The 15,927-nt window shown below is 39.1% G+C and overlaps 1 protein-coding gene across 1 annotated transcript in view; it reads right to left on the minus strand.

Moving 5' to 3' along the window:
• Positions 1–1,341: 1,341 nt before the first annotated feature.
• Positions 1,342–15,927, minus strand: part of dlg3 (discs, large homolog 3 (Drosophila)) — a 197,755-nt gene continuing 183,169 nt past the window's right edge. Inside the window, 11 exon segments of the mRNA XM_028458760.1 lie at positions 1,342–2,769; positions 5,152–5,243; positions 5,323–5,432; positions 5,508–5,680; positions 5,769–5,870; positions 10,141–10,191; positions 10,384–10,425; positions 11,884–11,965; positions 11,967–11,984; positions 14,025–14,100; positions 14,209–14,385. Of these exon segments, the coding sequence (XP_028314561.1) occupies positions 2,663–2,769; positions 5,152–5,243; positions 5,323–5,432; positions 5,508–5,680; positions 5,769–5,870; positions 10,141–10,191; positions 10,384–10,425; positions 11,884–11,965; positions 11,967–11,984; positions 14,025–14,100; positions 14,209–14,385 (1,030 nt within the window). The 3' untranslated portion in view covers positions 1,342–2,662.

The raw sequence follows: 15,927 nt of genomic DNA on the forward strand, positions 1-15,927 counted from the left end.
GCAGGACCGTTTCCTCATGGCTAGGACAGGGAAGACCATGAGGCCAAGTGTCCTGATAGGCTGTACCACCTTCAGTGACAGGAAGAAAACTACTGTACAATCAAAGGGTTCATGTTTGCAAGCACTTACTGCACAGATGTGCTGGAACAGAAATCATTAGCCAAAATTCAAAACAAGAACCCTGCCCCCACCACCGTCCAACCCTAAAAATAAAAGCATTTACATTCCCCCCCCCCCCAAAAAAAAAAAAAAAAAACCCAAAGACCCTCAGCAGTGATACACACAGGTGCATTCAGGTTCCAATCTCATTACTACAACCTCACTGGAAAGAGTAAAATTAAATTAAGTTCTTTGGGCTTTGACATGGCTGACTGAGGTATGAATACCACACACATTTTAACAGTCAGCTGTGTTTCAACCTAAAACCAGAGGACCCATTATAAACCTTTAATTAATAATGCATTGATCAATGCTCCTTGTTCCTGTCATATCATGTAGGTTTCTGCCTGTGTCACTTTGTTACAATATACTTTTAAAATCTATACACCCAGACACTTTCCACAAGAAATCACATGTAGACAGTCCCTACTGGAGGGAAGTGAATTCCCAACTGACTAAAGTGTTTCAATAGGCATTTTGAAGAGAAATACCAACAATACAGCACATTTGTATGGAAATTATATTTCAAGAGTAGCTCAAACTTTACTTACCTGACATTTGTGGTCTATAAAACATGTTTGTCCCAGTTTGAGTCACACATGCATGAAGCACAGGTGAGGAGGATCTGCTGGGGGCCTATTTACATTGTACAGCTACCACACCCTTTGAAACAGTCTGCAAGCAGTATATAAATGGCTCTGTTCCCTTCGGTTATTCCCTGAACTCTGGTATAGACACAGGAAATGACAGCTGGTTTAGCAGTGGTGCCTTGCAGGTGGCCACACCTGTTCAGAAAATGCCTGCAGGTACAGGTACTCTATGAGTGGGAGAGAGTAACAGGACCCAGAGGTCTAGGATTACTCTTAAGTCTGGCTCTCAAAGTACAGCAAGAAAAAAACAAAAAACACAAGAGGTTGAAAACAGTGTTGCTTAATCCAGGGACCACAGCCATGCTTCTTCATCTTCCTTTTCACATCTGTCTTGTCCATTTTATGTTTTACCGGTAAGCTCTGGGCCTCAGGAAAACAGAGATACACATTACCACCCAGTTAATGCCATAAAAAGCCTCCAGTTAGAAACTGTAAACTTGGTCATATCTGCTGGATAAGATTCCTGAGCTCGTCTAGCTCACCTCACCACAGTGGTTCACGCTTAGCAAGGATTCATACGTGTACAAATACGCAAAGCATACAAGTTTAATCAAACCCGACTTTAGTGTTGCTTTTTTTTTTGGGGGGGGGGGGGGGGGGTAATTCAAAACAGGTTTAATCATGAGGACATCCAATACAATTATTGTCTTGTTCTACCCGTTTTAAGACCACAACAGTACCATGTGACCAATCAGAAGAGAATCCTCTGGGAAGGCAGAGAGTGTAATCGGGTGGTCTGCTGCTCAACAGAAGTCAGGGTTCTTCTATCCAATTTTCATGTGTAATTATAGGGGAAAACAAGACAGAGGAGCACAGGTGCCAACAGAGGCAATACTCATTTCTTTTTCCTAGTAGCACTCATTAAAGATCTCCTGATGAGGACACAAAGACAAAGACAGACAAGCAAGTCCTTGTCTGTTGAGTGTAGCCGTCCCTCAGACAACATCCAGTTACTAAACAGAATTAGATTTGATGTAAGGCAGTTTGGTGTTTTGCAGAGAGCCCAGTTACACTTCTCTACCTCCAACCTTTACAGAGTGGATAAAAACCTCAGGTGGGGGGGGGGGAATAACAACCCCCCCCAAAAAAACAGACATCAAAATTAAAATCTAAAAAGAAAATTACGTTGAACAGCCTTTCAAACAGATAATTGTTGTATTTAAAATGTGTCATACGTAGTAAAATCTTAGGATTTCATCATTTATCTGGTGTTCTCATATTAGACATGTGGAGACTCACAACCTAATTCCTCCACTCTTCACATAAGCAGCTGCAGCAGACAAAGCTGGCAAGTGATCACAAATCAAGCTAGTTAGTGATAAATAGATCACTAGTTAATAATAGGCTTTTTTACTCATTTCCTCAGTCACAATAAACAGGAGAGTTATGAAACAGTACCATCAGCAGGGCTCAATTTTATCCAGTCTCTCAGGGGAAGAAAGTAGTCTTGAGTCTCTAATGTGTGTCTTAAAATGTGATTTGACAAACATTTACAAAGCGTTCCAACTTGTTATAACTTCTTAATGACAACTTAACTCTTCTTTGCATTTCTGTCAGTCCCAGCTCACAAAAAGGATTTATTCCTCCTCTCGTTTTGTTTTGTTTGACCAATTCCTTCAGAATGGCATTTCCAGTCTTGAATGGATTTGTTGAGAAACTCATGCAGGGGTGTGCACAGTCACAGTAATGGTGATAAGACTTCTTTTTCATTAAGAGAGTAACATAATGATGACACTTAAACTTGATATGAAACATATCTGCAAAAAGGAGGTGAGGAGGGGGTTATTAGGCCATGGGCGGGGTCTCTGGGAGGAAGGGGTGGTCTGCGGGGGAAATAGAGGACGGAAAGGAGCTCAGAGCTTCTCTGAGGATGGGATCCATATGTAGGGCCCCGATTGCTCCTCTATGATTAGCTTGATTTTGTTGTAGATCTCCTCTAGTGAGTCACCCTGTACAATAGCTGCAGGAAACAGACACACATCACAAAGTTTGCAGGGTAAACCTTGTTCACCATAGGTTAAAATGAGGCTGACGGGTATATGTGTACAAATGACACAGGAAACACTAAGTCCTAAATATATACATATATGTAGAAAATAATTATGTTTAAAGTCACACTGTTGTAACAATAGAATGTGTTAAGTCTGTGATTAACTGGTGACCTGTTCAGGTGGACTTTGACTAGTGACCTTAGGTCATCACAACAGCAGGTTTTGGCCTAAAGCAGACTGTACTTGTTATTTGTTGCTGTGCTGTGATGAAGAGTTATGCTTACTTCCTATTTACAAAAATAATTAATCAAGTCCAAAATGTTTGCTGGTGTTAACCAGCAATCCAAATTATCATCCAGTGGGATGAACATGCCAACAGTGATTGGAAAATAGAAACATGTGCCCCGAGGAGAACAAATAAGATCATATTTTTGAATTAGATTTAAGAAATAAAAAAAATGATACTTAAGTCTGTGCTATAGCAGGTTTTGTCTGAAGCTGGGTTTCCATTACAGACTTTCGCAAAATAAAAGCGATATTTCTAAATGTCGACAAAATATAATTGTGCTTTGAACATTGTTTTGGGCACGAGCCTCATAACTCCCATTAAATCTCAATCAACCCCTTCACTGTAGAAAGACAAACACTCATAACCTCCTTATAACGCTCTGTATTATTTTGTTGTTTCACATCTAAGTAAACAATAATTTTAAAGTATAATGCTAAAAAATGTCCCGTCTCCACTTCTGCCGACAGCAGAGCCGTTTAGAGAGAGAAAAAGTAGCGACAACTCCATTCACTCCAATGGCTTGTTTTTTCTTTTTTTTTTTCCACAGCAATGGCGGCTCATGGAGCCTCACAATCCATCGGGAAATGAGCTGTTGACTATTGTAGCACAATGAAAATGGAACAGATTAGACAGTTTGTGGTGCACTTTTGAACGGTAAGATGTTTAAATAATCATACTGGATATTATTATTATTATTATTATCAGCGCATCTAAACTCATTAATGTGTGCATTAAAGCATGATAGTGGATTATCCCCCACTAAACTAGTAGATTAAGGCAGTGTTTTTCAACCTTTTTGAGCCAAGGTTCATCTTTTCATAGAAAAAAAATCCCAAAGCACATCAACAACCAAAAATGTAAAAAAAAACAAACAAGTTTTTTTATGTTTCATATTTCTACTTTCTAATAATAAAAAAAAGTGCAACTAACAATCTGCACAAGAGTTTTAATAGGAATAAAATTAACTTCAGCAACATAAACAATCTATTATATTTTATATTTATTTTGCCAGCAGAAGGATAGATGGATATACCAGTATTTAGTTTTTCAAATAAAAAATGTAATTAATGATATGCAGTGATTCTTATCAAACAGTCTTGAATAGAAATATAAAACATAACATTTAATATGATTAGAACTACAATTAAACTAGGTTCTGTTAAATATTGTTTTGTGTTATACAATGTATTTTTTCTACATTATATTATGTAGTTTTATATTATATAATTTATTATTAAACATATTTTTATCATTCAATGTTGTTCTTTGCTAAACATTAAGAGTGTTAGTTTTCATTGTAAATATGTATAGTGTTATGAAGGGCAGGGTTGTATACAAATTGTAAACAGAAACCTTTCATGGATCAATGGATTTAATGTTGGCCTTAACAACGTCAAAAAGCAGGTAAACTACCTGTTATCGAAGTTATGTTAGGAAAAAAAAACTTTATGGAACTACATAAATATATATTGTCTATACACATATATGAAGATGTACTGTATAAATATTGTACATCAATGCAGTTATTGACAACAAATTAACAAAAATCCCAGTTATATCAATGGATTTGAATTGCCCATCTATAACTTCCGGAACAAATTGAGTTTACATGAATCATGTGACGGTCAAGCATTTTGGACTTCTGTTGTCGCTACTGTGTCTCTATACGGCTCTGGTCCACAAGTAGCCCGCCATGCTTTCTCGGAGACCAGTGGTCATGTGACCAGGTACGTCACGTTCTGTGATGTGTCTTTGTGGGAAAAGTGTTTCCGTAGCGCTTTTGAAACATTTCAATATCGAAACGTCTGAAAAACCTTATGAATGCATCAAAACTATTTAGCGACATTTGAGTGTTGTTTCGAAATTCAGGTGTTTCCATTACCAATTTTTATTGCAGTAATTAGATTTTGCGCAAATCCAAGGGTAATGGAAACGCAGCTTCAGTCTCATATTTAACTTAACTTTACCATAATTATAGAATGGTTGACAAAATTGCTTATAATTTCCAAGGCCAAAAAACGTCTAATGATTTTGGCAACTGTGTACTGGCAGTGACACTCACCTGTGAAAAACTCTCCAAAGTCTTGCTCCAGTTTCACAGCCTTGTCAAAAACTTTATTGGCCTGCTCGTATGTCTGCCTCTTATTCATCTCCCTGCAAACAAACAGCAGTAGGAATTACAAACACTTGCCTGCTGTTATCCAGAGTCCACAGGGTGAAGATTCTTGCTTACATTAGGGCTTCGATGGATTTTGGTTTGATAAAGATGGCAATTGGGTAAAGTTGTGCTTGCTGCAGTCGTTTTATGGCGTTCCCAGACACATCCAGGATGCAGTGCTTTCCCTGTAGGACAGAAAAGCTTTGTTACACACTGTTCAGGATTGAACAGAATTGAATTGTTTGTTAAATGACTCGTACCCTCTCAGCCACAGTTCTGACAGACAGGATGCTCGTCCCGTACAGGTTCTCGTTAAACTGTCCAGCTTCGATAAACTTATTATCCTGAATGTCTTTCTCCATCTGCTCTCTTGAGGCCACAAAGTGGTAGTCCTGGCCGTCCATCTCATTTTCTCGCCTTGGACGAGTTGTATCTGCCGGGGGTATAAGAATGTAGGCAACCATTTGTCTTTGCTTGTTGTTAGGTGGTTCGTGCAAAGCCGTTGCCTCTGGTCTACTCACGTGGTACACACGAGCCAAACTTGTGAGGAAACTCTGAGATGAGGTCATCGTTGACTCTGTCTTTCATTGGGCCCAGAATGATCACAGGCCTTGTGTAGTGGACTGGATTGGAGATAAAAAAATTTCAAGCATGGGACAGCAAACAAAGTAAGGATGTTTACGTTTAAACAGTTCATTGTGTACACATCGACAGCCAGAGCAAGTCTATTTATTTTTATTTTGCTGGCTTTTCAGTGATGTAATAAAACTAACTGGAGAATGAGTTTTTAAATAAATGTGAGAGCAACATATTGTCAATATGCAATGAATATAAAGCATTATATAAAAACCACAAAAACTGTGCCACTAATGGTGCGTTTCCATTGGCTGTATTGACTCTACACGGCTTAGCACTCCTCGCTTTAAGGTCCTGATAATGTTTTTCTGGCGCATTTCCATTTAGCACCAACCTGACACGTGAAACTGCCAGACTCCACGGATCGCACTTTTTTGCTGCCATCCTCACAAGATCGCCAACAAAAATCAATGGCAGTCAAATGCTTCCTCTGTGTCTCTGTGTGTGAGTTAACGACTCTACGCTGTGATGATTCTCTGAACCAATCAGTGACTGCTTTGTGCCTACGTCACACTACGTCAAGGAGCCATAACTCAACTCTCATCCTACAGTCCAACTGGGTCCAAGTGGAACCTCATTAAAAAAAATAAGCCTTTGTGCTACCTTTGATGTTGGCAAATGTGCCAAAGACTTCAGCATGTCATTGTTCTTTGGGAAAGATGTAAATGATCTCAGGGCAGAGAAGATAACTCAGCTAATAGAGGGGATGACTGTGCATCAGAGTGGGCGTGAGAGCAAGTGATATAATGAGGGTGTTTTTGAAATCCAACATGATCGTATCTGTAGTTGACAAGGAAAATTGTTTGTTAGGAACATCCCAAATAAAAACTACAGTTTCCAAAAGCTTTAGTCTATAAGTCGTTTAAAAGTTAGCCTTTCAAACTCATTTGAGGTCAAATTACTTTATTTGTATATTTGAAAAAAAGAATGAAGATATCAACACAATACTGGGTCTAGACCATTTAGTGCAAAACTATTTTTTAAGTCTAGCTACAGTGTTACCATGGAGATGGGAAAGGAAAATACATTTCTCAGTTTTTACTTTAAAGGTGCATCCACATTTTCATTAATAAATATTTTCACAGCAGTAAAATAAATACTAGCTGGTATGCCTAAAGTCTGAGTAAAGGAAAAGTAAGATATAAATCCAAATGTTCTAATTCTGCCACTTTGATACCAAACATTTAGGTTGATTGTTTACCGAATATTATTTGTCCATTTATTACAGTACAAGGTTGGGCAGTGAATATTTCCCACTCTGAATTCAAATCAACCCAAAATTAATTGTAACTAGCGACAGGATAAACCTTCTCCTTTAGTTATATTGCCACCTGGTGGTTATAGGATAACGTGATGAGTATCTTCTTAGGAAAAAATAGGAATTTCTGAATAATGCTTTTTGCTTTGTTTTTTTTGTTTTTTTTAAATAATCTATCCAGAAATGTATTAGCACAAGTGATGCACTGATATAATGCTGGGCAGTATGAACAAAAATCTTATATCACACTATTTCTCAAAATTATAATGTCGTGCCACCAATTTCCACTGGATGTGTAACAGCAACAGAGCTGATATGTTTCCATCTAAGTCAATGGCCACATTTACATGGGAGCTTTAATTCCTCTTTAAAGCAGAATAAAAGTTAATTCCTCTTTAACCTAACCTTGTAAACACTTAATTTCTAATGCCAATTTAATTCCAAATTAAACTTAAATCCAAATTAGGTGGCTGGTTTATTCAGAAATAGATAATTCCTCTTTCTTGTAAACACTTAACTTGCTCAATTGCTCAATCCAAAATGGCGGCCCAGACTCCAGCCAAGACTATTTAATATGAGCCTTAAAAGACATGGATATAATAAAAAGAGTGGATGAGCGGAAGCATACTTTCACACAGACACACACGGCCTTATTAAACACACACGGACCTCGGTAAACGCGACAAACAGAACAGGCTTCACCGGACGGCCCGGAGTCGGAGTAAAGTGTCCCCGTACTGCATGTACAGGCTGTAATATCACCAAGTTTATCATTTTACCTGTTGTTAGAGCTACTATCTTTACCAGGGAGCAACTATTTATTCCTGGTGATTGTTTTCTAAAGTTTTACTGGGCTTTTTACTGGTGATTAGTTCCTATCTCTCTTCCGCTCTGCAGTCCAAACTGAAACCGTGTGTTGTTGCCGAGCTGCTGCTTCAAAACTACGATCAAAATAAAAGTGAAAACAGTTCTTGTGTGTGGTCTTCTGTGCTATAGCAGACAATAAAAGGTTTGTTGTGTTTGTCACGTTCTACCCTTATCTAATCAGAACCTTCCCAACCCTCAAACATAAAGCGGAATTGAATAAAGCTGAATAAACTGGTTTTCCATGTAAACCTAAATTTGAAATTACTATTTCCATGTAAACATGAAGCAGAACACTTTAATTCTGAAATAAAAAAACATCACGTAACCGTGGCCAATGTGTCAATTTCACCACGAGTACTTGCGGTCCGTAACAGCTGCGTAACTACTCCGTCATGCTGGACCTGCTTGCTCCTTTTCAGGGTGGTGGGGATCTGCTGGTGCTTATCTCCAGCTTTCATAGGGGGGGTACACCCTAGACAGGGCAGTAGTGGATCGTATTTCACATATAAACATTGACCTTATCCATGGTTGAATCACAATAATCTCCACAAATGTGGAAGATCTACAGGGCAGGACCGAGTCGATTTCCTCCTGCTCCCCTCGAAGGACACAATGAACTTGTCTGCACTACTGTTGTATGTTCAGCAAAAAAGAAAATCAAGCTTGATATGATTTGATAAATAGAGAACATTGTAAAAACTAGTGGTGGGCCTCAAAAAATGTAATTAATTAGAGACTATGTAATTAATGAATCTAGATTATTCATATAACAATATTTGACACGAGAAGTAACATTTTTCAATTTAAATAGATTTAGTATATGACTGAATCAATGAAAACAATAAATGAGCTTAAACAACAAAATTGCGTTTATGTTAGCACTCAGTGATAATGTGAAATATGAATAAAGATGACCATGATAGCATTCTTCACAAAGCACAAACTTAAAATTTAAGTAAACTATATTCATGTTTTTCCAGATATTCTGTAAATTTTCTAAAACAAATTTGTTTTGGTGTATGTAAATAAAAAATAGCACTTAGGACAAAACATTCCAGGAAAGTGGAAACTGAACCTTGCAAAACAGGTGGCATGAAATAAACAGACCAACTAATGAATTATGATTGAAATAGTCTTTTTACATATCAGTTCATAACTTAGGTCAGACGACGCTGTTTGTTGCACTGCTTCTAGCCCCGCCCACATCCACTACCATCGAGAGTGGTCGACTGTCCACGACAACATTTATCCACTGACTTTATTTGTCACTAATGGACATTTATTTTGGCTTTGAACTCTGTCATGTTGTCGGGTGTAGATGGGAGATGGTCGGAGCGTCGAGGTGGTAGCTGCTACATGTTTAGCCAATAGCTGATAATTACAGTGCATTCTTAAATAGGACTCCTTGACTTTTCTTTGACTAGAAGAGTAAACCCCTGCTACTCATTACTCAATATACCTCTCTAATCACTCTTCTCTCAATCCAACCTACTCACCACAGATTGTAGAGCCCACAGGTGCAAGTTTTTATAAAAGGGGTGGGGCTAACAGTGCTCATTTGTGATGCAAGAGTGTCCCCCAAAAATGTCACACGATCTTGTCCTCAGCCAATAGCAAAAATTAAATGTAATAGTGGGTTTCAACCCATAGAGGGCAGTCACTCTGACAAAGGGTAAATGGACTTGATTTATGTAGAGCTTTAACCCTACACTGAAGTAGTCTCAAAGCGCTTTACAATATCAGATCATTCACCCATTCACACACCAATGGGACTGAGCTGCCATGCAAGGCGCTAATCCACCACTGGGAGCAATTTAGGGTTCAGTGTATTGCCCAAGGTCACTTCAACACAGGGTGGTCGTCTCGTATAGACTGGGATCGAACTCCCTACCTCTCCATCAGAGTACCTCCACCTGAGCCATGGTCGCCTTTACAACAAAAATACTTAACAAAATATTCCTAATATGCCAAATAGAAATACTTTGATTCAAATGTTGAGAGGTGGACCAGGATCAATCAACAGCACTACTTCTTACCCAAATACATTTGTATTCAGCAGAAAAAAAGGGGTTTAGTTATTCTTTCATATTTGCTATAAGCTAACCCAACAGACACAGGTTTTTGTCACTCACTTTCCTGTCGAATGACGGGCTCATAGGAGAGTATTGTGTCCTCTTGTCCTTCTGTAAAAAAACAACATACATTATAAGACACATTGAAACTTGCTCAAAGTTTCTTAAATGTTTCCATAGCAGAAAAAAACAAGCAATAAAGTACAGATGTCACCAAACAAGTAGATTTCTAAACATTAACTACCAGTACATTATTAATCTATGAGGGCAGTGTAAACAGAAAAACCAAGAGAAATGACTCACTTGAACTACTTTCACTGTCACTTGTGTTGGATGTCAGGCATTCTGTGAAAGGAAAAGAAATAGAGGTTGAGATTTAGACCATGCTTATATTTTAAAAAGTCCTTAAAATATTTTTCATTTTACTGGCAAAAATCAATTAATCTGCCATCACAGCTTCAAGGAAGGTAGGAAAGAAAGCAGAAAATTTGAAGCCATGCTATCAAAATATTAGGGAAGTGGTTTGCGGTGCAAGCGATAGGAAATCAAGTGTTTCTCGTCACATCTTAAATATCTCTCAATTTTCAGTTAATTATTCTTTGTTTGTGTGTGTGTGTGTTGCGTGTGTATTTATTGAAAGTAAGCACTGAAAGGGCGCAAGGCAGGAAGCACACCCGGGACAGGGCACCATTTAATCACAGAAACTACCTCATATCAATAATGCTTGTTGTCCCCATGCAGCAAACTTTAGGGGTGTCCTGATCACAATTCGAATATCTGCTGATTCAATTCGATATTACCAATGTATAAACCTTAAATCTGTATTTACAGAAGGTTCAGAAACAATATATTACACTTCCCTCTAATATGACTTCTCTCTAAGATTAAATCAACAGTTAAATGCAGGAGCATCAACAGACCATTAGACATGACCTAACAGATCTATAGACTCTATAAAGGTGTGTATTTGTCATTGGAAGGGAGAGCTCCCTAAGGTTACAGGTTTGACGTTGAGTGTGGTGTTGTGGGTGAGTGTGGACTTCTGCTTTATAAATGAAATTACGCATGGAGAGCAGACTGGAAAGGCACACACCAGTAAAAGTGTCTGGCTGCATTTGTTTTCTGACAAGTCAAAACCAGCTGCATGTGAGGAAAAAATAAGTGCTTCACTTTGTTTTCCTGTCTGCATCAGCAATGACAAAGCTTTTCTCTATGAGCTAGGCAACATCTGTTTGACATAGTGCAACCACACACTTACTCAAACTCTTTGATCCATAAAAGTCATCGCTTAACCCTGGGAAGTCCTAGGTGTCCCCACAGGTGAGAGCAGAAACCAGAGAAGAAGAGCAGACAGGAAGAAGAATAGGTTAGTGAGAGCTTGGGCAGAGAGGAAGGGGAGAGCAGTGTAGTGCTGTCCATGGTTACAGTAAAGCACAACTTTTTAGTTACAGAAATCCACTACACTGGTATGTTGTTTGGTGTTCAGTCTAATAAGTCAGTAACAACTGGAAGACAAAAACTTGATATGAAGTGTGGCATCACGTTATTAGAAGGCCTGTGTAATGAAGACAAATATATGCATAGCAAGACACTCCTCTGGAGCCCACAGATAGAGGCAGACACACCAGTGAGAGTCCCACACACGCACACACAAGCTGGTGCCTTGTGTTGGGTCTCTCTCTGGGAGAGAAAGGGGTGACTGATCCCAGGAGGTGAGTGGAAGGATGAGAGCAGAAAAACAGAACGGAAGCATCAAGGGGGAAACGGAAGGAAAACTCTGCCCTGCACACAGCTGGTACTTACGTTCAGACTCCCCCAGCTCGTGAACAATATTCTCCTTGCTCTTGTAAAACGGGAACTTGCGTGAGAGGTTGAAGCTTTTTTTTGCGCTTTACTTTGACTGGCTGAGTTTGGTGTGGGTGGGGGCAATGAAGGGTGAAAACAAAAGCAGAATGGGTTTCAATGAAGGTACTCAACATCCATGCAAATAAAAACAAAATCAAATGACGTCTAAATAAAACATTGCACCTAAAAAAAAACATGACAATGAAAAGCAGGTAATGGGTGGAAATGAATGGAAACCAATGTGGCAGGAAAAGGTGACTGTTGACCAGCCAATCATGTCCCATGTTCGATATAAATGATCTGCTCAAATAATCAGATTAAACAAAAGAGAAATTTGAATTTCAAATTTATAGAATTTGAAAATATGAAAGATATTGACAGGATCAGCCTCTGACAAAGACTGACGTGCCATGAGAAAACCAGGAACAAGTCAGCATGAGAATCAGAGAAAGCTCTAAAGCCTTTTTTCTCTGAAGAAATAGTGATTTCTATTTTTCGCAAAATAAGGTAGTTGAAGTAATAAAGAAAGCATTAATATACCTGCTTTCTTTGGCTAACCTCTCACTTTTGTTACTGTTACTGCCAACAAACTGCAAATTGAAGTAAAACAGAAGACTGCTTAAGCATGCATCCTGATTGAGTCTGATGAACGCTGTTTCAGGTAGTGTATGGTTGTTTTAATCGCAGCAGCAGAGTAATACATAACTACACTCGCTGGAGTCACGCAATCACTTTCTTCTGGTGCCTCACTTCTTTGACCAAAGAAGTACTTCATTGACAATGGTAATACATTGTTTTTTCAGCTGACAAAGGCAATATGAGCGGAGTTCAGCTGCTAAAAATGAAAATGTGGTTCTAAATGAACACTGCGCTACGATTCAACACTACACTGAAAGTAAAGATATTAATTGTGGTTGTGAATTGCATTAAAATGGTTAAACCAGCTATGACAACCATTACTGGGCAGTTGGGTTAATGCAAAGTTATGCAAATACACTGTTTATTATTCCCCTTAAGGCTGGCATACACTGTGCAATTTTTGGCCCATTTAGAGCCGATTTTCGACTCGTGCGTCTATTTTTGGGATTGTGCGAGTCTCTGCTAGATCGTGTGTCGTGCATCGTGTAGTATACATGGGGTCACGAGACGCGATTAACACCCGACGACCAGCTCCCGATCAGCAATTGTATGGTCATAAAAATTTCAAACATGTTAGAAATCCAGTCGCTTCTCGTGAGGGTATATCACTGTTGAAGCAGTGCCACAGACCGGCTTACCTTAAACTTTCACATTGCGCATGCGCGAACACTGTAGGACCACTGTAAAATTGATGGACTATACTGCCCACGTCTGTCCAGCAAGCTCCTGGTCCATCACATCACCGTCTTTTCTTTTCTATAGCTGTTTTTGTGGAGATTTGAGAGCGTCTCTCCACTTCCGGGTTCTTCTTCTTCGTTTGTTTTAATGGCGACGCTTCAAAGTAGTTGTTCTCCTAATTTGTACATTGCATTTCCGGAAACAAGACCCGACATGTCGTGAATGAACGTACAGTGTGAGCAGTCATATCGTGTGTCGGTCCATATAGTGGAGAACATGCATCGTGAGCTGCGCACATTCGGGCTCTGCACATGAGTTGCACAGTTTGAGCTGGAGCTGAGTACAACGATTGAAAAAAATCGCACAGTGTATCCCAGCCTTTAACTGCTGCTCAAGAGTTAAGGAAAGATTCAGAATCTTTGGAGCCTGATTTCTCCGTTATGTAGTTTGGAGATTCACATGGCCATACATTCTTAAAGTTTTCTGTAATTTCCATGTGTGTGATGCCATTGGAAAGCTTAGAAATCGCAAAATCAAAATCTGTAAATACTTCAAAATGCGCCATGGCCAACTTGTTCCTATTGTTCTCATGGTGCGTTACAAATGTACAGAGTTCTCATCTCAATTAAGCTCCTGCTTAATCTTTGCAATAACGTGTGCCTTCTGTTCTTGGTTGGTGTGAGCAAATGCGGTAGTCTGCAAACTCTGCAAGGGGAGTAAGCCGTCTCCAAAGGAGTACAGCAGCAACAAAGGGGTAGGGAGCAGATACCCACTTCACTTACCCTGTTAGACTCAATCATGCCTGTTCTGGCATGAAACTTCACCGTTTTTAACCTGGCCCGCTCCTTTTTCTCCACTCTGAAAGAGAGGAAATAGTCCTTATGTTTAATCTCAACACAAATGGACAATCAGGACTAATATGATCTAGTATTAGCACACTGCAATTATTACAGAGGGTTACGCCACCTTTTCTTGCTTGGAATGACCCCAATCTGCTCACTCTCTCCATGAGGTGTGACGAGCCTTGCCTGCCACCACTCGTCATCAGAGGCATTAATGACATGAAGAATATCCCCATAAGAGAAGCTAAGGCCTTGGCTAGGCAGGCAACTGTCCCTCGTTCGGTCATAGTCAAACAAAGCTCTGTGAAACAGAAAAAAAAGCTCTGAATGCACATTTCAGCTGCATAATCAATATAAATCAAATCAAACATTCTATATAATTTTAACTGCATAGAATTTAATTAACTGTATTGTCTTCATTGAGAAGGTATTTTTTTTGGTGCTGGGAGGACTTCAATCCAGGTGAGATGAGGCAAAATGATTCCTTTTAGATAGGGCCAGGACAACGCATCGACGTAATAGATAACGTCAATGCAAAATGTGCGCGCCGATGCGTCGCCTGACCAAAACAAAGATGGTGGCGCCAGAGAATAACTAACGTAACGTGAAGACACGCACTCGTTTGTCAAAGGTATCTGTTCTCCGTAACTCTCGTCCTTTATCCCGGGTGTGACCAGACAGCAGCGCGTCGACACAAGGAGGAAACACCCGCCGTGACATCAGCAGCGCGCGCGATGAAAGAAAACATTTACATACCACTGTGATACCCTCGTAGTCAAAACAGCATACAGCTTATAATCGATCTGCTACGGACGCGGGTACGCACACAACTACCTTAAATTAAAAGGAAAGTTTATTTTAATGCTACCTTTGCATTATTTTGTACTTAGAATTCCAAAATAAAGTTGAAGTAAGAATATATGAGTTGAAGAGCAATAAACATATATTGCAATGTTAAGGAATTTATGTTTTTTTTTTTTCATTTTAGATATGTAAATCAACATGTATAAATTACTTTGTCAATTTAATGGGGAGATAATTGATAATAGAATCGAGTCGAATCGAATTGGAAAAATGAATCATTAGATTAATTGATGCATCGAAAAAATTATCGCTTGATTGAAAAAATTATCGTTTATCCCAGCCCTACTTGTAAAGGTTGCAGACCCCTGACCAGGGGAAGAAGGTTAGGAGACCCCACTATAAGAGCTGAACCCTCTGAATTGAATTCCATGGGGTGAAGCAATGCAAATGCTAAGTTCTTTATTCAACTGTTAATTCAAGTACAGCATTTCTGCAAAATAAAAAAAATCAGAATACATGAAACCTGTTGTTATGCTTTGCGGTTATTTAAAACATTTTTGTTACATCTTTTAAAATCATATAAAAGAAATAATCTGTAATTTCAGCCACTGCTAGAAAAGTTAATAGTGACACAAAAATATTTTGCAAATATCATATCTCGAGTCACTGTCAATCTTTACTTCAACTACAGCACGCCAGTTAAGTCAACTATTCATCAGCATGCATAGCTTAAAAAAAAAAAAATAGGGTGCGACCAAAGTTAGTCGCACCAGTGCCACCACTGGAAAAGTTAGTGTAGAGCCCTGTACATGGCACCCACTACATTTGACAAAAACTACATTTCTCTAAATAGGCATTAGGCAAGTGGCAAAATGTGTCCTCAGAAAAGAAATTATTGAATAATACACTAAAAAATGTAATACATAAAGCAGGGGTGGGCAACTCCGGTCCTCCAGGGGCCGGATTCCGGAGACATTTAGATGTGTCCCTGCTTCAACACACCCGGTTGAAACCAATGTGTTGTCAGCAAGCTCTGCAG

Source organism: Gouania willdenowi, chromosome 10 (assembly GCF_900634775.1).
Source record: "Gouania willdenowi chromosome 10, fGouWil2.1, whole genome shotgun sequence".
Taxonomy (NCBI): domain Eukaryota; kingdom Metazoa; phylum Chordata; class Actinopteri; order Blenniiformes; family Gobiesocidae; genus Gouania; species Gouania willdenowi.